The sequence below is a fragment of the Canis lupus genome, chromosome 28 (genome assembly GCF_003254725.2).
Source record: "Canis lupus dingo isolate Sandy chromosome 28, ASM325472v2, whole genome shotgun sequence".
Taxonomy (NCBI): Eukaryota; Metazoa; Chordata; class Mammalia; order Carnivora; family Canidae; genus Canis; species Canis lupus.
Genome location: NC_064270.1, coordinates 12,652,400 through 12,673,258, shown reverse-complemented (window position 1 = coordinate 12,673,258; position 20,859 = coordinate 12,652,400). Strand labels below are relative to the sequence as shown.

The following is a 20,859-nucleotide window of genomic DNA, read 5'->3' as shown; positions in this document are numbered from 1 at the left end:
TCTTGGGGTCATGAGTTTGGGCCCCAAGTTGGGCTCCTTGCTGGGTGTGGAGTCTACTTTTAAAAAAATAAAAATAAAAAAAGTAAAATTTGGGCAGCCCAGGTAGCTCAGAGGTTTAGCACCACCTTCAGCCCAGGAGATCCTAGAGACCCGGGATTGAGTCCCACATCAGGCTCCCTGCATGGAGCCTGCTTCTCCCTCTGCCTGTGTCTCTGCCTCTCTCTCTCTCTGTCTCTCATGAATAAATAAATAAGATCTTTAAAAAAAAAAAAAAGGTAAAATATAAATAAAAATAAAATTTTACTGGACTGTACCTCTTAATAGATGGATGGGGCTATTAGAACATTTTAGATTACGTCATGGATCATTAGATGACTGTTATCTTTTGGTAGAGTGAGATGGAGTCCATTGCCAATTCTTGTCCTATTTTTTGTTATTATAGGTAGGTAGCAAAAAACTTTTTACAGAAATAAGTGAATGCAAAACAAAATAAAAACAAATTAGTGGAGTTTTGCCAAATCTTTGTCACAATTTTTCCATCTCCTTAAGTTTTGGTAAAGGATTAGAAACCATCTAATTTGCAAAAGGATGTATTGCTCATTTGAGTAAACACTTTTTCAGTCTCTGGCAGTGACATCAAAGTTGAGTGACTATTAATTGTTCTTGTTTCTCTCTCACTTAAAGCCAAAACCCCATAAAATTGGTTGTGTTTCATAATTTTTCTTGTTGATTGTGAATAAAGAACTATTTTAATTATTTAGGTCACGTTAATGTGCCTTAAGGAGACATTACAGATGGGTAGAAATTGATGTAGTAAAAATATTACATACAAGTTTGTAATTTCAAGATTTAAACAGTAAGTTTAAAATTATATATTTGACAGAATTAAAAGAACATGTCACCATCTAAGAAGGAGATATTCTAATTAAAATAAATGGTTTCCTATAGTTCAGGGCATTATATCTTAAATTATTTTTAGGGTACATTTTGTCTTACGAGGTACATAAAGAGAAGCTTTTCAGGGTCAGTTTTAGGGGTGCCTGGGCAGCTCATTCAGTTAAGCATCTGATTCTTGATTTCAGCTTGGGTCATGATCTCAGGGTTATGATTTCAGGGTCGTGAAATCAAGCCCGTCATCTGCCTGAGATCCTCTGTCTCTCTCTCTCTCTCTGCTCCTCCCCCCACTTGTGCTATCTCTCTCTCCCTCAAATAAATAAAATCTTTTTTAAAAATGCAGTTTTATCTACTTTGTGGAAATAAACAGCAAAAAGAGGAGGAGGTATTATATGACTGATAGGTACAGAGCTTATAAGGTGGTGTAAAAATAATTGTTGGGGGCATTATTTCCAGAACTTACATGTTCCTGTCAAAATAATGATAGATAGAAATGTGTAAATGAGGAGGAAAATGAGTGGCAGGAAGGAGATTGGTGCTCAGATAAGAGTGAATATGGATTTACCAAATCAAACCATATTTTTTTCCTGTGTCTGTTTCAACTCAATTTGAGTATGAATTGAACCAAAACTTCCTACTAGACAAAAACCAGTGAAGCAAAGTAATTTTTCTGGATTTTTGCCTGTGAGCCAGAGATGAGATTATATTTGTTTCTTAGATCATAGTTAGTAATTTACCTTGTTTTGGCTTTTTGTCTTTCACAAACAAGATCCTTTAGGAGAAACTTAAAGAGACAAGAATGGTGTGATTGCAGTAACTACCCCCAAAAATAGATGTGCAAAGACTTAACAGTTTATTGCTAAACGGATTTTGAAACTGGAGTTCCAGAAGAAGATACTCTTCAACGTATCTCTATTAGACCCTCTAGTGTAAGAACAGCTTTATTGGTATGTAATTTATATACAATAAAATTCACCCTGAAATTCAATGGGTTTTAGTCTATTCACAGGGTTGTGCAACCATCACAGTATAAATTGAAAACATTTTCATCAACCAAAAAGAAATTTTGTATCCATTAACAATCACTTACCAGATCCTTCACTTTTGTCCAAGGTAGATTTTCTTCATGTTGATGTGAGGCAACCTAGGAATTGTGTAATGACTGGTGTAGAGCTGCTGTTTGGAGTTACAGAGGCACAAATATTTGAGAGGATAATAAGGTCCTAGTTTATTCAGCTAATCTGTGAGGAGCTAGCCAATCTTGCCTTTTTTTTTTAATTGAGGTGAAAGTCATGTAACATAAAATTAACCATCTTAAAGTGAACAATCCAGTGACATTTAGTGTATTCACAATGTTGTGCAACCAACCCCTTTCCCTTGTTCCAAACCATTTCATCCCCCCAAAAGGTGATATACCCTGTACCATTAAGCACCTTCTCCTATCTCATCACTGCCCCTCCTCCACTACCACTGGCCCTGCACCACCAATCTGTGTTCTGTCTCTGTAGAGCGACCTATTCTGGATATTTCATATAAGTGGCTTTTTTCACTTAACATATTTTTGAGGTTCATTCACATTATAGTATATATCACTACTTTAATCCTTTTTTTTAAAGATTTTTAAAATTTATTTATTCATAGAGACACACACACACACACACACACACAGAGAAAGAGAGAGAGAGAGAGAGAGAGAGGCAGAGACACAGGCAGAGGGAGAAGCGGGCTCCATGCAGGGAGCCCGACGTGAGACTCGATCCTGGGTCTCCAGGACCAGGCCCTGGGCCGAAGGCTGTGCTAAACTGCTGAGCCACCCGGGCTGCCCTACTTCAATCCTTTTTATAGCCGAATTATATTCATTTTGTGTATGTACACAATTTGTTCATCCATGCTTCTGTTGATGGACACCTAGAGTGTTTCCACCTTTTGCATTTGTGAAAAGTGCTGCTATAAACAAGCATATGCATGTACTTGTTGAAGTACTTCTTTTCAATATACCTAGGAGTGGAATTGTTGGGTCATATGGTAACTCTATGTCTAACTTTTTGAGGAACTGATAAACTATTTTCCACAGTGCCTGAAACATTTTACAGTTCCAGCAGCAATGTGTGAGGATTCCAATTTCTCCACATCTTTGTCAACACATATTTTCTGTGTTTTTGATTCTAGCCATCCCAGGGGGGTGGAAATGGTATAGATATAGCCAGTAATCTGTTGACAAAAGAAAATGAATGTTTTTAGTACAAGCCTGAATAAATATTTAAGAAAAAAACAAAGTGTGAATGTACTTTTGACATATTTCCTTTTACTTGAAGATTTGATGTTGATCTGTGAAAATTAAACAGTACTTTCCCTCCACTTCTACAGATTATGCAAAATATGAAATTGAGACCAAAATTGAGGCATGAGTAAATGAAGAGCATCAGTCTGCTTTCTTGTTTCTGACCAGGGAGGGAGCATTGCACTTTGAAGCACATTACTTCCCAGCATACATGTTTATAAATCTTGAATATCCTTGTCCTAAGATAAATAGATAGGACACAGACCTTGCCATGAATGTGTCAGCTGAATGCAATAAGGCACTACTATCTTTAACATTTAATTATGCTCTTTTTGTTTTATTCTAAAGGCACTCTCCCTCAGAAACAATGTATTCTTTGATAATAGAAGTTGGAATAGGTGATATGGTTAAATTAAAACCCATTACTCCACTGCACAATATATATGTACGCCAAATATCCCACAAGGACTGAAATACCCATTTCTAAAGTCATGTTTTGCCCTAATCGAAATACATGTAAGTCAGAGAGACATGAGCTTTACAGTTGTGCCTTGATGGAAGGGGGCCTTGCCAGCACCAGGACCGTTCTGCTACTTGGTGGTTTGTATGTGCCAGGGCAACAAGCTGTAACAAGGTTAAGAATAGGGGACACCTGGGTGGCTCAGCAGCTGAGCATCTGCTTTGGCTCCGGGTGTAATCCTGCAGTCCTAGGATTGAGTCCCACATTGGGCTCCTGCATAGAGGCTGCTTCTCCCTCTGCCTACGTCTCTGTGTCTCTCATGAATAAATAAATAAAATCTTAAAAGAAAAAAAAAAGATGGATACATGAGGTTACCCTTCTTTCCTCAGGTGGGAGGACAGAGAAACAGGAGGAAATAAAGGAGAGATGCCTCCATTACTTTCTCAGATGAATTTTAGCAAACATGCAGATGACAAGGAGTAACAAATTGATCCCCTTGGAACTGTTCCCACGCACCTGTTGGAACATCTTCCCATATATGTGCTCCAGTTTATTCTGCTCAAACACATGATGCCTTCTCATCCGTTCTGTCCTTACTGTCCTCACCCCATCTGACTTTCCACAGCTCTGAGTCTATTCTTCATAATTTAGGAACCCATTTCTTTTTAAGTGACTGTAAAGAAAGTCTTATTTTCACATGTGGCTGCTGGAATCAACCTCATTCTGTATAACACTCATTCCTCATATGGTCACATGGGATAGGGGTTTAGGGAAAGGCGGTAATGGTAATGTAAGCTGGAAGGAACAGTGGGACTTGTTTTGGACCTTCAAGAATGAGAATTTTGATAAGAACAAAGGGTGAAATGCATTCTAGGGTTCTAGGATGTTCTCACATCCTGAACATGATGCTGTAACAAAGATTCAGGCTAACAGCAACTACTTAAACAGGTTCTCTCATGTACAAAAACAGTAGTCCAAAGGTACTACTAAGAAACCTAACGCAGCAGGTTTCTTCTACCCTTTGTTCTGCTACCTCAGATATGGGCCTTGTCTCATGGCCAAAAATTACTGATGTCTTCTGGGTCTGTATTCTAAATGATAAGAAGGGAGAACATGGGAAAAAATACTCAGAGAACATAATCTTTCCTTTTATTTATTTTTATTAAAGATTTTATTTGAGAGAGAAGAGAGAGAGAATACAAGCTGGAAGGAGGGGCAGAGGGACAAGCAGACTCCTCACTCAGTGTGAAGCCTGACTGCGGGCTTGATCCCAGGACCCTGAGATCATGACCTGAGCTAAAGTCAGATGGTTAACCAACTGAGCCACCCAGGTGCCCCCATAATCTTTTCTTTTTAAAGACAGAATCCAGATGTTTCACACACCACTTACACTCACGTCCCATTAGCTACAACTTAGTCACATAGCTAATACTAGCTGTGGGGGGAGCTGGAGGAAATATGGACTTCAGCTGGGCTTTTAGTTCCAGGCTAAAACCCAGAGTTTCTATTACTAAAGAAAATGAGACTCAATAGTGAGACAATGAGTAGTCTCATAGGTAGAGGTAGAAAAGAAAAAGACAGATAGAATATGGAAAATGATTGTCCTAGGAATAGAATAAAATTCTGCAATGCCTGACTGAGGAGCTGCAGGTATGGGAGATACTGAGAGTTTATAAAGCATGTATCTCCGAGAAACTTGTTTCTTTGTTTGCTAATTTGTTTTTTAGGGAAGTTTAAGTGCAGGTGAGATTGTAGTGTAGCATAGATGTGTTGAGTGGTATATTATATAATCAGGGCGGGTTTATGTGAAGTGTTATGCTGAAGTGTGATCTAGGGCCTAACAGCATCAGCATCACCTGGGGATTTGTAAGAAATACAGAATCTCAGGCCCCACCACAGAATTATAATCTGCATTTTAAAAAATTCCTCAGGTGACTAATATCACATTTAAGTCTGAGCAGCACTAGGCGAGATTTTGCTATGGAATAATCCTAAACTCTGCTTTAAAAACAAAGATTAGGGATCCCTGGGTGGCGCAGCGGTTTGGCGCCTGCCTTTGGCCCAGGGCGCGATCCTGGAGACCCGGGATCGAGTCCCACATCGGGCTCCCGGTGCATGGAGCCTGCTTCTCCCTCTGCCTGTGTCTCTGCCTCTCTCTCTCTCTGTATGACTATCATAAATAAATAAATAAAATATTAAAAAAAAAAAAAAACAGATTATTTCTTACTCATGCTGAAAGTCCATCTGGGAAGAAGGAGGTGGCAAGAAGGCGACTTTGCTTCATTATTCTCACCAGGGCCCCAGGCTGATGGGGCCTTTTAAACATCACCAGTCACAGGGCAGGAAAAGTTAAGTGTGTGGCCCTCATGCTTCTCACACATTTCATCAGTCAAAGCAAGTCCATGGCCACGCCTACTTTTAAGGAGATGGGAAGAACAATCCTACCATGTACCTGGAAGGATGAGAATGAAAATACTGATAAAGCCAGAGGTGGTGAGGACATTCAAAGGTTATTACAATATAGATGTGAAGGAATCAGATATTGGGAATGTATATCAATAGGAAAGAAAAGGACAGCACAAACAAAAGAGACATTTCAGATTTCTGAAGGGTAGCTACAGAAGACTCCTAGGTTTAGAGTCTAATTGGGTAGAAAAGAAAAATTTTGGAGGAACTGGTTGGGGTGGGAAGTGGAAAGGCTAAGTTTGGAATGAACATGCCAAGTCAGAAATTAAAGTGGATGTTCACCCTCTATCTTTCCAATCTTGTCCTTTGTCACTTCCCCTTTCTCTCACCATGCTCCAGCCACACTGACTTTCTGTTCCTTCATTCACCAACCTTATTCTCACCTTAGGGTTGTTGTACCTACTGTATCTTCTGGAATGCATAAGTTCATTTAACTTTGAGTTAAAGGAGTTCTTTGAGTTCATCATAATCTCCTGCCTGTCACTTAATGTCATCTCAGAAAGGCTTTCCCTGGTCCAATAAATGTAGCCACCTAGTCACACTTTATCACACCTCCCTATTTTAGTTATCAGAATAGTACCTAGAGCTAATTGGTATTTTTGTCTATCCCCCTCCCCTCATTAAAAAGTAAGCTCTATGAGAACTCCACAGACTGTGTCCTGTGTCACCAGCCTCAAGTACAGTACAAGGCACAGAACTGGTACTCAATAAATATTTACTGAATGTTCACATGGAAAGTTCAGTTAAGTATGCAACTTGGTGCATACTTGGTCTTCCCAACACCAAGAAACCCAGTTAAGAAATGGGACGAAGACATGAATAGACACATTTCCAAAAAAGACATCCAAATGGTTAACAAAAGATGGTCAACGTCACTCATCATCAGGGAAATACAAATCAACACCATGATGAAATACCACCTTACACCTGCCAGGATGGCTAAAATTAACACAAGAAACAACAGGTGTTGGTGAGGATGCAGAGAAAGGGGAACCCTCTTGCACTCTTGGTGGGAATGCAAACTGGTGCAGCCACTCTGGAAAACACTATGTAAGTTCCTCAAAAAGTTAAAAATGGAACTACTAATTCAGCAATTGCACTACTAGGTATTTACCCAAAGGATAAAGAAACAGATTCTAAGGGACACATGCACCTTGATGTTTATAGCAGCATGATTAACAATAGCCAAACTATAAAGAGAGCTCAAATATTCATCAACTAATGAATGGTTAAAAAGGACATAGTTTGGGGCACCTGGGTGGCTCAGTGGTTGACATCTGCCTTTGGCCCAGGTTATGATCCTGGGGTCCTGGGATCGAGTCTCACATCAAGCTCCCTCTGCCTCTGTGTCTCTCTCATGAATAATTAAAATCTTAAAAAAAAAAAAAGACACTGTTTACATATACAATGGAATATTACTTGGTCATGAAAAAGAATGAAATCTTGCCATTTGCAATGACATAAGTGGAGCTAAAGTGTATTATGCTCAGTGAAATCAAGTCAGAGAAAGACAAATACCATATGATCTCACTCCTATGTGGAATTTAAGAAAATAGATGGACATATTGGAAGGGGAAAAAGAAAAATAGGAGAGGAAAGCAAGGCATAAGAGACCCAACAATAGAGAACAAACAGGATTGATGGAGGGAGGCGTGTGGGCTAGACAGGTGATAGGTATTTACAAGGACACTTGATGTGATAAGCACCATTGTAAGTGATGAATAACTGAATTCTACTCCAGAAACCAATATTGCACTGTACGTTTAAATTTAAGAAAACAAAAAGGTATTCGAGGAGGGAAATACAAGTCCAGTGGTGAAAACAGAGTTGGAATGGTAAGGTTCTTTAAGGTATTAAAGATGAACAAGAAGCATTAAACCTTTAGGAATGTTTTCCCTCAGCGGGTAGAGAAGGGCAGGAGACCGAGAAATCTAAAACGTAGAATACAGTGGTTCCTAGCGAGGAAAAAAAAAAAAAAATTCAGTGAGGGATGGGTCAGTGGGGGCAAGAAGAAATAAGAAAAAGACGATTGCATTCGGAAAGGTCATTTGTGACCACTGAATAAAGGGGTAAAAATGTAGGGGTTAAGGAGAAAAAGCTCATTACTGGAGTAGTTCGGCAGTAGAGGAAATGAGTGCCCTAGCAGGACCGAGTGGTTTTCTGTTGGGGAGACCTACTCAGGGATGCGAGCTACAGAAGAGGGAAGATGTAGGATTCTTAACCTGAAGAACGGACCCCTACATGCACGGGGAGTGGGAAGTGGACGGGAAAGGATTTGTAGTTTCGTTATTTCCCCAAAGGTTAATAAGTACTGGTGAGGAGGAAGCGAATAGGTGAGAAAATCAGTTAAAAACAAAAACCCTCGGAGGCCCAGAGAAAGGCTAAGGTTTCAAGAAGAAGAAGAAGAGGAAGAAAAGTAAAGCCTCTTCCGTATTTAGAGCAAGGAAAGCTCTGTAAATGGAACAGACGTACACTTGTAAACGAGATGGGCAAGTTCACAGCTGCATCATCATCTGGGCGAGCCCCGTGATCGGGGAGCGCTGGGAACCCCCGGGGAGGCTCGTGCCAGCGCTGCCGGGAAGGGAGGCGGAGGCAGGCGGACCGAGCCGGGCGCCCGCGTGCAGCTCCCCCGCCACGTGCCGGCGCGGGAGGCGGAGGCGGAGGCGGAGGCGGAGGCGGTGCTCGCGCCGGGCACCGCCGGCGTCGTGCCTTAACCGGCGAGTGCCCCTCTCAAACTCCGGCGAGCCGCCCGGGACGCGCCGCGGGCCTCTCGCAAGCGGCAGCCACCACGCGGCAGGGGTGACCGTCAGCGCGTCCGCAGGGGAAAGCCGGAGGGCCGAGCTTCTCCGCAGTCGCCACCCTCGCCGCGCTGCTGGGGCAGCTGCTTCCGGACCCGCCTCTCCGCCTGTCACCTCCGAATCCCGCCGCCCGGTTTCGACATCTCCGTCCGGCCTCCGGCTCTCGGCCTGGCGCGGGGCCGGCGCCAGCGGGCTTTCCTGGGCGACTTCGGGCGCGAGCCCGGGGCGGCGCGCGCGGGGCCCTCGGGAGGCGGCTCGCGCGCGGCCCGGGGGTAGGAGGGGACAGAACGCCGGATCCAGCCGCAGGCCACGGGCCTCCGCCCGCGTGTCGCAACAGCTTCCCGGACAGGCCCGCGGGCCGCGCCAGGGGATACCCGACCCAAGCGGGCTCCACCTCACGCCAGCCCGAGATCCCGCGGGAACAGAACTCGGGCCGGGGCCGGCGCCGGCGCTCGAACGCAGGTCCCAACGGCTGACTGCAGCGGTTTGACCTTGAGGGCCTGGCGCCGCCCCACCCCCTCCACGAGAGGAGCCGGCGTGCAGCACCCACAGGCTCCCCAGCAGCCAGTCTGGGCCCCAAATCCGGTCTCTCTCGCCCCTGGGCTCTCCGCTCTCTCCCCGTAGCCAATCGGATCCCGACGTGGTGAGGCCCAATGGTCGCGGTCAAAATATCAAGAGTGGTTGAGCCTATCAAAGTTCAGCCCTAAAGTTTCTCCCGCCCTCCAGAAAAGTCGGTGGGCGGGTCGTTCTTAGATGTTGGCCAATCAATGGCCAATAAACAAGAAGCTTCCAAGATCAAAGGGGAAGGGGTGGGACCTAAGCCGTAGCAACGCAGCAGGGCGGAGGAGTGACAGGCAACTTCTCCAATACCAAGGACCTATTTTTCCTTCGTAAGCAAGGGGGCGGGGCTAACTTGGCGGCTGCACCAATGGCTGGCTGAGGGGCGTGTCCGCGGGCCAAGCGGGAGCCGGAGGCCCCGGGCTCTCTGGGCCGCGCCTGAGGCGGACACCACGGGGCCGGGGGGCGGTGGCGGCAGCGGCAGCGGCGGCGAGGGTGGGCGCCGCAGCTGGCCCGGGTGGATGGAGTTGGAGGGGCGGGGTGCTGGCGGTGTGGCGGGGGGGCCGGCGGCTGGGCCGGGGCGGAGCCCCGGGGAGTCGGCGCTGCTGGACGGGTGGCTGCAGCGGGGCGTGGGCCGGGGGGCCGGCGGCGGGGAGGCCGGGGCCTGCAGGCCCCCAGTACGGCAGGATCCGGACTCCGGCCCGGACTACGAGGCGCTGCCGGCTGGAGCCACTGTCACCACGCACATGGTGGCGGGCGCCGTGGCAGGGATCCTGGAGCACTGCGTGATGTATCCCATCGACTGCGTCAAGGTGAGACCTGGACCGGCTCCGAATCCGACCTGGGGCTGACCCGACCCCTGGGTCCTGTCCGGAGCCAGGATCCCGGCCGGCAGCCGGAGCCGACATGGGTTTCTTCCTGGCTCCTGCCATCACCACACGAATCGACCGATACTTCATGCAAGCAAGGTCCCGGCTGGGAACTGAACCCAGCCAGGAACCAGGACCCATTTCTAACCGTCAGTGAGCTCTGAATCGGGACTGTGGAAAGAAAACCTGTCAGCCAAAGCCCTGGATCCTAGCTGGGACTAAACAGGAATAGGGTGGGATGGGATGGAACAGGTAAGTGCTACCAGTCTGATTAAGGTGAAGCCAACTGGAGTGAATCAGACCCTGCATAGGATCTTAACGGCTTGAGATGCTCTCTGGGCGAGTGCTTTTACCAGCTTCTTACTGTGTCTTCCCTTAAAAGTGATGGGGCAGGTACCGAAATCTGAAATCTCTCTCCTAACCTATGAGTGACTAGAAATCATTGTTCAGTCAGAATTCATAGTTCCAGGCTGGAAACAATTTGGGAAAGACCATGTTCAGGAAAAGGTTTCGGTTTCTCTGCAGCAAGCATGATACTCCACCTATTTCCTGAACATAAAAACTAAGCCGGGATTAGGATTTCGTAGGTGCAGGGAGCACACCAGCCCCCCAAACGAGAGACGGACCTGACAGTGTTATTTCTTTAGCCACCTAAAGTTGACAAAAAGAGGAAAGCTGCCTAGAAGGGAAGCATGATGATATTGAAGAGTAGATGTACGAGTGAAGAAAATGAAACAGGGTCAACATGAAGGTAGGATTCCTGTGAAAGTAAAAACTAATTGCAACCCCAACCAAGCAGACTGATTAGTGGGTAAAGAAGTCAGGTGCCTCTGAAGAAAGCTAGGTGAAGACGGAACGGATTGTTCTTTATAGTTCTCATTCTTGTGCTCTAGCAAAGGTTCCAACCCCTAAAAGCGAGGACTAGATTGAATGAAAAGTAAATTCAAGGGGACTGTTGAAATAAATGAATTGACAGAGACTGATGCTTCCTTTACATGTTAGGAGTAATAGTATCCTCACAGCTCCTTGACATGTGTTTTCTTCTCAAATTAGGAAAATGTTACAGGTTCAAAAGGAGAGAGTATTGAGTTGGGAAATACAACTCAATACTGCTTCTCCGTGGTTCTGGCACTCTCACACGTTTTCATTAGTGTGGAAAAGGAAACGAGGAAAGTGCTCATTAAGCTTTGTGAATGACATTGAGTTGATAGCTTTCTAGCACAGTGCAAAGCAACTCCTACCAACGGCCACACCTATTGAAACTGGTAAATGCACTTGGTTAAAATAGATGTTAGAATTTTACATACCCTTGTCAATTGAGAGAAATAGAAATAAACAGTAAAATCTACTGTGAGAGAAGTAAGGCAATGGTTAATGCTCTAGCAGTATTAAAATGTAAAGTGGATAAGTACAAATAAAAAAGAAAGATTCAGACATTTATGTAATAAAGTCTAGGTTGAATGACTGTGAGTTGTTAATGGTATATATCCAAAAATGAAAATGACCTAACTGCAAAGTAAACTAACTTCACGATACTTAGACTATGAGTAGAGAGCAGAGTCTCGGGTGCTATGTTTAAATGAAAACTAGATCAAGGAAAGCAATGAAAATTATTTAATGACTTGCAAAATACAATGTAATAATGTGACCAGCTTAGAGATATTACTTACTGTAACTTATCAACTTAAGTGTTGTCCTATTACCTTGGGAGGCAGTCTCTTTATTCCATCTTTTTTTTTTCCTTATTCCATATCTTTACATAATGTTATGCTGCTGCAAAATATTTTATAGATCTCTCTGTTAGAAATGGCTCTAGAATATTTTGGTGCATGTTCTTGTAGAGGGCAAATCTTTGCCCTGTGACAAAATAGTTTCTTTTCTTCTTTCTTTCTTTCTTTCTTTCTTTCTTTCTTTCTTTCTTTCTTTCTTTCTTTCTTTCTTTCTTTCTTTCTTTCTTTCTTTCTTTCTTTCTTTCTTTCTTTCTTTTTTGTAACAGACCATTCGGAATAAAAAAATGACAGATAAGGTAGAAGATCAAAATGGGTAATACTTATTGGAGTCCAAGAGAAGGTAGGACCAGAAAGCAGGGGGACTGACTTATTCTTGAGGCTGACAAACCCATTGAGGGAACACTTCTGAAAGAGGAGTTCCAGAAATATTTTGCATAATCACAGCATTGCTGGAATAAGTTACTTCTAGCCTGCCAAGGTAACTGTTTTCAAGAACAGTTCTTATTCATTTACATAAACTTTGAAATGTTTGTTTTAAAAAAATTAGTCATACAGCATTACAGTCATGGCTCAAAGCCCTATATTAAATAATTATTTGATCTGGAGGGAAAAAATGCTCAAGAGTCTTCAAAGATACAGAAGCTCATTTTAGAAGAATCATTTTCATTTGCCATTAATGCTAGGATTTAAGTGACTAGAGGGAACAACTAGGTGAGACCAGTAGGATTTAGTGTCAGTAGCTTGTTAGACATTGTTATGCAGACAGGAAAAGTAAAATTCAAATTTCATCCTTCTGTAAGGACTTCCCAGTTCACTTGTCCCAGGGCTTCCTAGTTCCTCTTTTACCATAAATGATGGTGGAGAAGAAGAGCAGCCCAACGGTCCCTAAGACTAGAGGCAGGTATCTGTGTTGGAGCCTCAACAGTAACCACGGTGTTTGCAAATGAAAGTTGACATTGCCTCTTGGCATGCAAGCCTGTGCACCCCAGCCACTTATCAGGGTCAAGTTGATTTAAAATATCCTTGGGAGGAACCTAGCATAATCTCTCTAGGCCATAGTTACTCAGCCAACTATTTACATGGTCATAATAGGGAGGTTTGGGAGCCCAAATATATTCCAGTTTTCCTTTTCTCATTCTCAGAGGCAAATACCAGACTTTATCTATGGGGGTAGGCTCGACAACCAAAGTAGTTAGAACTCTTCTCAAAATCATCTAAGTACCCACCTGTCACCAAGGTGCTACTTTTTGGCTCCATAATGGTGACATAAATAATCTACTTACATAATAAAGAGAGAAAGGGCAAAGGGAAATAAATCTTTTCCAAACTCCAGAGGTAAATGGTTATCTATACACATTCACCAATGAAAGGTTAGGAAATGGAAACATTGGCTTATTTTACTTTCTTGTATCTAATAATAATAATTATTATTCAATAAATGGTAATTGTTCTTACTGCCAAGCACTAACTGATGTGCCTTGACATATATTTATTCATTTAATCCTTGAGAAGCAATTTCATGAAGTATATACCATTTTCATTATTTTACAGATAAAGAAAAGGAAGCAAGTGGCACAGTCATTATTTGAACCCAGTCTGACTCTTAGCCTTCCATACAGCCTCCCAGAAATAGATTTCCAGAGCCAAGCAAAGCACAGCATTTTACGATAGTGCTCATTCCTAAACATGACCTTCAGATTAATAGCTGAACATAAAAATCATTATAGCCACAGAGAAACTATAAAGTAAAAACAAAAAATAAAAAATTAAACTTGATTTACTAGTGGCTAAGATCCAGTTAGTTGCCCATGCACATTTGTGAAATGATGTAAACAAGACACAATGCTGCCATGACCTATAAATTCTAAGATATAAACAAATATTTCCAAGACTCTTGTTTGAATACAATAAAAAGCCTTATATTTCTAGTGCTTCATAAATTACCAATGGCTTTTACATGCCCTCTTTGAATCCCTGCAACAGCCCCATGAGCCATTCTTAATCTCATGTTTTAGATGACAGCACTGAAATTCAGGTTAAGTGACATCCAAAACTACACATCTAGCAAAGCAGGGGCTCATACTCAGGCTTTCTGAGTCAAATATGGCTTGCCAGTTACAAAGCCACTTATCTCCCTATTAGTTCATTTGGCTTTTCTTCAAAGCCATATTCATTTTTATATTTGGCATAGCTTATGCCTGGGTCCTTTCCATAAGGGTAGAGGTAGAACTGTGAGTTAGATTTAGAGGTGTGTATAAAATGTTCAGAGTAACTTTCAGTCCAGGTTTCTCTTGGCAGTGAAAGGTTCCAGGTCTCTGAGGCCAGGCCTTTGAAGCCTGGTTGCCTAAATAATGCCACTGACTTCAGCAAAGCAATGCAACTTCTGAACATTCTCCTTATATGAGATTAGTTTCGAACAAACCTATGGAAACAAATCATTGTAAAGCTACCAGGCCCAGTTTATCTTTACCAGCAGCCATAGCCAGCAAAGACCTGTAGTGACTGAATAATGGATTCTATACTCCTGGGTGATATGAGAGATTCGTAAGCATATCCTTTATCAGAAATTTATGGGGTGTTTTTTTTTTTTTTTTGAGAAGTAGAACGAATGTGTCAAACTGTAATAAGTGATACAGTATTTCTGACTGAACTTATAGTAATTAAGCTTTTAAGCTTCCAGTTCTTTGTTGGTAATGAACAGGAGAAAATAACTTTAGAGGAATGTGTATGGCTTGCAGCTAACTAGGACCTGTTAATCTGGTTAGTTTTTTTCCTCCTGTGCTCTTGAGAAGAGGCAATAGTCTTAGATTCCAGATGGCCAAAAGGAAAGTTTAAGCTTTTAAATTCAAACTGAATCAGTAATTGGAATGAAGTAGGAATTTAAACTATACTTGGGCATTAGTTGCCCCTACCGACTAATAGCCTACTTTTTACTTTGTGAACTGGTGCAGACAGCTAAGATTCATTTGTTCTTTAATTCATTCAACAAACAAATCTTAAGTGCTTACTCTATTCCAGCCACTAGACATTGATTTTATATCGTTAGTTTCCATACTACTTTAATCTTAAAATGGATCAAACAGACAGGATTTTCGTTAGGAGACCCACCCGTCTTCTGAGGGTCCATGATTTGGGGAATGTTTCGAAAAGATTAATTTTCCAAATTTCAACCCAACTTTGTCCAGGAACATCATACAAAGTGTCCACCATGTATTCTGTACCAGTCATTGAATTCTCTGGAAATTCCAAGGTTTATGTTTCATGAAGACTAATATTAGTGATGCCAATTTGGGGGTTCATTCAGTTTATATTAGAAATCTGAAAATTCCTTCAGTCTAGGTTGCTTTCCATCCTTCATGGTTTCAAGGTAAATGCTCTTTCCCAGGAAATTAGAGCAGCATTGATTACAAATGCTATCTCTGCCAAGAGTTTAACCTACAGGCCCAGCTGCCAATGCCAAATAATCCGGGAAACTCAGATAATCATCAAGGATATAACAAAGGATGAGCTGTCATCTCATTAGTGTAGTGTGTGGTCAGGAAGCAGACCTAGGATCAATCTCCAGAAATAATGCATAAAGTATGTTGTAGACAGTAAATAGTTGACTGTAGAATCCATTTGCAAAGAACTCTTGGCCTGAGTTTATTACAGTACAAATGCAACTTCTGAAACACAGGCTTGATATTTGTTGCTGGGGCTATGAATCATTTCAGAGTTCAAGGATCCTTCCCAAGCAGTGATATTCTCAGAATATCCTATTCACAAGAACAGTGTTCCCCTGATAGATGACTAGCAAAAGAAAGGTCCAAGCTGTGGAAAGACTAGACACAGATTTGGAAGAAAGTAAAATTGGATACCAGGGAGCACTCCTGCACGTTGGCACGATTCCACATAGAAGTACCCACAGCCTTAGTGTTGAAGTTGGGAAGTTGAATGAGGAGTTGGCATTGCTGACGCTGCACTTCTTTCTGTAATTCCAGACCCGGATGCAAAGCCTACAGCCTGACCCAGCCGCCCGCTATCGAAATGTGTTGGAGGCACTCTGGAGGATTATACGAACGGAGGGCCTGTGGAGGCCTATGCGGGGGCTGAACGTCACAGCAACAGGCGCAGGGCCTGCCCATGCCCTCTATTTTGCCTGCTATGAAAAGTTAAAAAAGACATTGAGTGATGTAATCCATCCTGGGGGCAATAGCCATATTGCCAACGGTATTGAGCCTTCCTGTGCTGGTTCCCCCACTTTCTCAACTCTCTGGGCTTTGCTGCTGTCCATGCTTTCCAGTCTCAGCATGGTTTGGAGCTGAAGCTCTGGGCTGGGGTAGGCCAGATTATAGGGGAGGGACTTCCAAACCTGATGTTCTCAGACAACGGGCTACTTCAACCCACCCCTCTCTTTGGGGCACCTCAACAAAGTTACAGTATCTTTCCTTACCTACCAGCTCGACTCTTTTCATCTCCCTGCATCAACTACTAATGCCCTGGTAATGTGGAGACACACAAAACTACCCCCCCCCCCAGTTGTGTATTTCTTGATAGTTGGGTGGTGTCCTGTCCCTCAGGGCAGAATAAGAGGTGACCCAGCTGCCCAAGGAAGACATTAATGGAACCCCAGATCTTTGCCTCATTTTTCAGGATCCTAACTGACCAGAGGCAGTTTGTGTTGTTGAGGATATGACCAAGCCTCAATAAGTGAATTGCAGTGGGGGCCAAGGGACTTCCGTAGAGAAACCAGAGGGTTGCAGGTTATGTGGAAGTAAGGGAAGGGACAGCAGCCTGGTACTTGAGGATTGAAACCCAAATTGAGAGTGGAGAGGAATGGTGAGGGATATGGCCTTTCAGGACCTGAAGGAAAGGCCTAGATAGACAGATGTTAGAGTTTGGGGAAGGACTGTGCAGCATAGGTGCAGCAGGATGGAGGATGAGATGCTGTGATGCAAATCTGACTACATGCCCCTCATGTTCTCCCTCCACTGGAGGCAGCTGGTGCTGGCATCCCTTGGCCACAGTGGGTCTGCTTCCTGTCTAGGGTGTAAACTTCATTTATACTCAGAACTGTATAAAATCTGGCTGTATAAAACTTGGCTATTTCTGGCCTCCCTATTATACATAGAATGTAGACTGGTGATCTTACTAAGTTAGTGGGTACATATATCTTCATTTCTCAGAACGGGGTTATAGGAGCAGTAGGTTCCCATCTTTGGAACTGGCTCTTAGATTCCCTCTCCCTCCTGTGGCTTAGCCCTGCCCCGCTTCTCCCTGGGGCCTCAGTGAATGGCTTGACCTCTCCTGGCCTTACATGTGGCAGTTGTTTTCTCCTTTGCAGGTGCAGCCGGGTGTGTAGCAACATTACTGCATGATGCAGCCATGAATCCAGCAGAAGGTAATGATTCTGCAGCCTTCCCTTCTGTGGGCAGCTGCATCTGCATCTCTGGGCTTTTCCTTGATTTCTGGTTTGCTGAAGAAAGCCAGAGAGCACTAGGTTGGTTTTGGTGGGTACCGTGTCTTACCAGTAGAGTGCGCTCCCTCTATGTTGTCAGTACTGAGGAGGAGCCCCTTAGGAAGCAAATTCAGGGAGACTTAATATGTCTTTGGGGCTTCTCTGAAAAAAGATGTGGCTCTACCTCGCCTATTCCTGGGCCTTCTTGGAAGTCCTCTCTGTAGTAGATTTAATCTCATCTGAAAATTTAACAGATTATTTCACTTTTCTTCAAAGAAGTGAAGATGGATTTTAACATTTAAAAATCCTGCCTTTCTTGTTGGAATAAAGATGGTTGAAATAGGAATGAAAGGATAAATTGTAGAGCTCAGTTCCTGCATGGCTGCTTGGATCTTGGCTTTTCAGGTAGAAAATGAGGTACCCAAACAAATATGGAGGGAGAGCATGGTTGCCATGTTCTTCAAGTTGCAGTTCTTTACCTATCTAGGCAAGGCCATGATGTGGAAAGGGCCAGACCTAAGCTGAAGATCCAGGACTTGAATCACAGTATCTACTTGAGGAAGTAGATGTTTAGAAACTAAAGCCACAGTCTTCTTGGTTAAGAATTTTGTTTTCGTTGTGGTAGCTCTTCTCCTGTAGGAGGATTAAACATCTTCATGTTGTGAGCGTTTGGTGCTCTGTATACCCGAGGATTGAGATTATTAGGGCTCTCTGTTCATCATTATGTTCACTGCCCCTGAATCATTTCTTGTCTTGGGTTTTGTGAAAGGGTAAGATGATAATAAGAGGTAGGTACTTTTTTCAAGGAAACTCTCTGGAGTCTCTAAATCCTACATATATTCTGTGTGTTCATTGGTTGGTTTGTTTTTTTTAAAGCTTTTATTTGAGAGAAAGAGAGCAAGAGTGAGCAAAAGCAGGGGGAGGGGCAAAGGGAAAGGGAGAAGCGGACTCCCCACCAAGCAGGGAGGCCTATGTGGGGCTCTGATCCCAGGACCCTGAGATCATAACCTGAGCCCAAGGCAGACACCCAGCCAACTGAGCCACCCAGGCATCCCTCACTGGTTGGTTTTAAAGAAATCCTACTAGAAGTGAGTCTATTATTTTTTGGCCCCTTATCAACCTTCTATCCCCTCTCAAAAAAGGGAAATGTTAACGTATTAGACTCATATAGTTCACTTGTATTTTTTTTTTTTTCTCTCTCCATTCCAATGGCTGACTCGCTGACTTGGGACTCTGAATCTGGATAATCTTGCTCGCCGGTTGATTGCTGCCATCGTTTCTTTTCTTCTTGTTGATGGTACCACCAGTGGTCAAGCAGAGGATGCAGATGTACAACTCACCATATCACCGGGTGACAGACTGTGTACGGGCAGTGTGGCAAAATGAAGGGGCCGGCGCCTTTTATCGTAGTTACACCACGCAGCTAACCATGAATGTTCCCTTCCAAGCCATTCACTTCATGACCTATGAATTCCTGCAAGAGCACTTTAACCCCCAGAGACGGTACAACCCCAGCTCCCACGTTCTCTCTGGAGCCTGTGCAGGAGCTGTAGCTGCCGCTGCCACAACCCCACTGGACGTTTGCAAAACACTGCTCAACACCCAGGAATCCCTGGCTTTGAACTCAAACATCACAGGACATATCACAGGCATGGCTAGTGCCTTCAGGACGGTATATCAAGTAGGTGGGGTGACCGCCTACTTCCGAGGGGTACAGGCCAGAGTGATTTACCAGATCCCCTCCACGGCCATCGCATGGTCTGTGTATGAATTCTTCAAATACCTAATCACCAAACGACAAGAAGAGTGGAGAGCAGGCAAGTGAAGTGAAATAGCAGAGAATGCGGCCAGGGGCTCAACACTGCTGCGGCCTGCCTGCTCCAGCCACGTGCTCTGTCTCCTGGCATGCTCCAGCCTTGAGTGGAGTTGGAAGGAAGGTAGAGGGTTCTCCCCAGGCTGTTGGTGTCTTGGCTAACACCAGTTCCTGCCAACCTCTGTTGTCGCCATCTTTCCTTCAAGGCCCTAAGCAAGTGCAGCAAAGCACAGCACAGCACCTTTGATAACCTCTCCATCCTGGGCCTGATGACCTGCTCTAGACTGTTATAGAGGAATAAGCAGCTCATTCCTGTGGTTCCTAATAAAAAGCCTTTACATTAAATGGTTTCATTGGGTTTGTTTTGCCAAAGGGGAGATGGAATGCTGTCAACCATTCTTGACTTTAAGCTTAAATCGAGGGGCCCGAAGGGAAGGTTTATCAAGTGTGTCCATTGTTTGGGTTTTTGCTGATTTTCACAGTGACGTAAAACTTTGGAGCCCTATTCTCTTTATCTTAGTAATAGGCTCCAAGGAATCTCCCTGATGGCAGGAGCAATGACCTCTGACAGATCCTAGCTACGCAGGCACTCTTGATCCCCACTGTTGCCTTTTCCATGGGACCATGGAGTGGCACCGAAGAAGTAGATCTCTGCTCTCTCAGCTCTGCCTGCCAAAGGAAAACTTCCCACGTGGCACTTTGTTTCCTAATGTAGTTGCAGAACAAGAGTTATTCAGTGAAGCTGCAAGACCTAAAGGTTACGTGGTAAATAAAGATATCTTTCATTTGGCCATACGGCTTTTACAAAGTACTGTACCATACACAACTTCATTAGGTTCTCACAAAATCTGAAGTAGGCATCATCTCTGTTTTACAGGTAAAGAGAGCTCAGAGAGGGTGCCCCTTGCTTAAGTTCTCACAGCAAGTACAGAACTGAAACCCCCACCCAGATCTTTTGCTCCCAGAAGTGAATCTAATTGTGCCTTCCTGCAGATCAGAAATGAGCAGAGGGCACATACTCCAACCTGCCTCCTGAAGAAGTTCCCTCCTGACAATTACTTAGACTCTGTCGGGAGACTAGCAGGGATGGGGCTTTCACTATGCTTTGTGGGTTAGTCTGTTCCTTTGTTTAGATATCACCAGTTACTAACAAGTTCCTTAGTACACAGAGTAGAAATCTACCTCCAAGAACAACCATTATCATCCTTATTATGTCATCTGTCATTCATTCATTCACTCAGTAACTGCTGAGTGCCTCTGTGTCAGACACTGGTGTTGGGATTATGATGATAAACCATCCCAGTCCTCAAGGAGCTTATTGTCTGGAGAGGAAGGCCAGTGTAAACAGGCACCTACAAGATAAAATGACAAAAACATGCATAATTATACCCAGCCTGGCCTTGGGTGACTGGGGGTGGCTTCTGGAGGAAGTGACATCTGAAGTGACACCTGCAAGGCAAATTAGGTGAAGAGAGGAGGGGAAATGTTCTAGGCAAAGACCTAGAAGAGAGAGAGGTAAGAGAATAAGAAGTGTTCAGGGTTCGGTGTGCAAG

At 43.8% G+C, this 20,859-nt stretch overlaps 1 protein-coding gene across 4 annotated transcripts; it reads left to right on the top strand.

Moving 5' to 3' along the window:
* Window positions 1-9,403: 9,403 nt before the first annotated feature.
* SLC25A28 (solute carrier family 25 member 28) lies at window positions 9,404-19,651 on the top strand. 4 transcript variants are annotated; one of them, XM_049103513.1, is made up of 5 exons: window positions 9,404-9,542; window positions 10,974-11,077; window positions 16,037-16,265; window positions 17,380-17,436; window positions 18,801-19,651. In XM_049103513.1, exons 2-5 carry the CDS (start codon window positions 11,072-11,074, stop codon window positions 19,316-19,318), a joined length of 810 nt encoding a protein of 269 aa, XP_048959470.1. In that variant the 5' UTR covers window positions 9,404-9,542; window positions 10,974-11,071; the 3' UTR covers window positions 19,319-19,651. The 4 variants fall into 4 exon arrangements, with proteins under 4 accessions (XP_048959470.1, XP_025322649.1, XP_025322646.1 ...); XM_025466864.3 differs by lacking the exon at window positions 10,974-11,077 and having other exon boundaries at window positions 9,408-9,542; XM_025466861.3 differs by lacking the exons at window positions 9,404-9,542; window positions 10,974-11,077 and adding an exon at window positions 9,964-10,269.
* The last annotated feature ends 1,208 nt before the right edge of the window (window positions 19,652-20,859 follow it).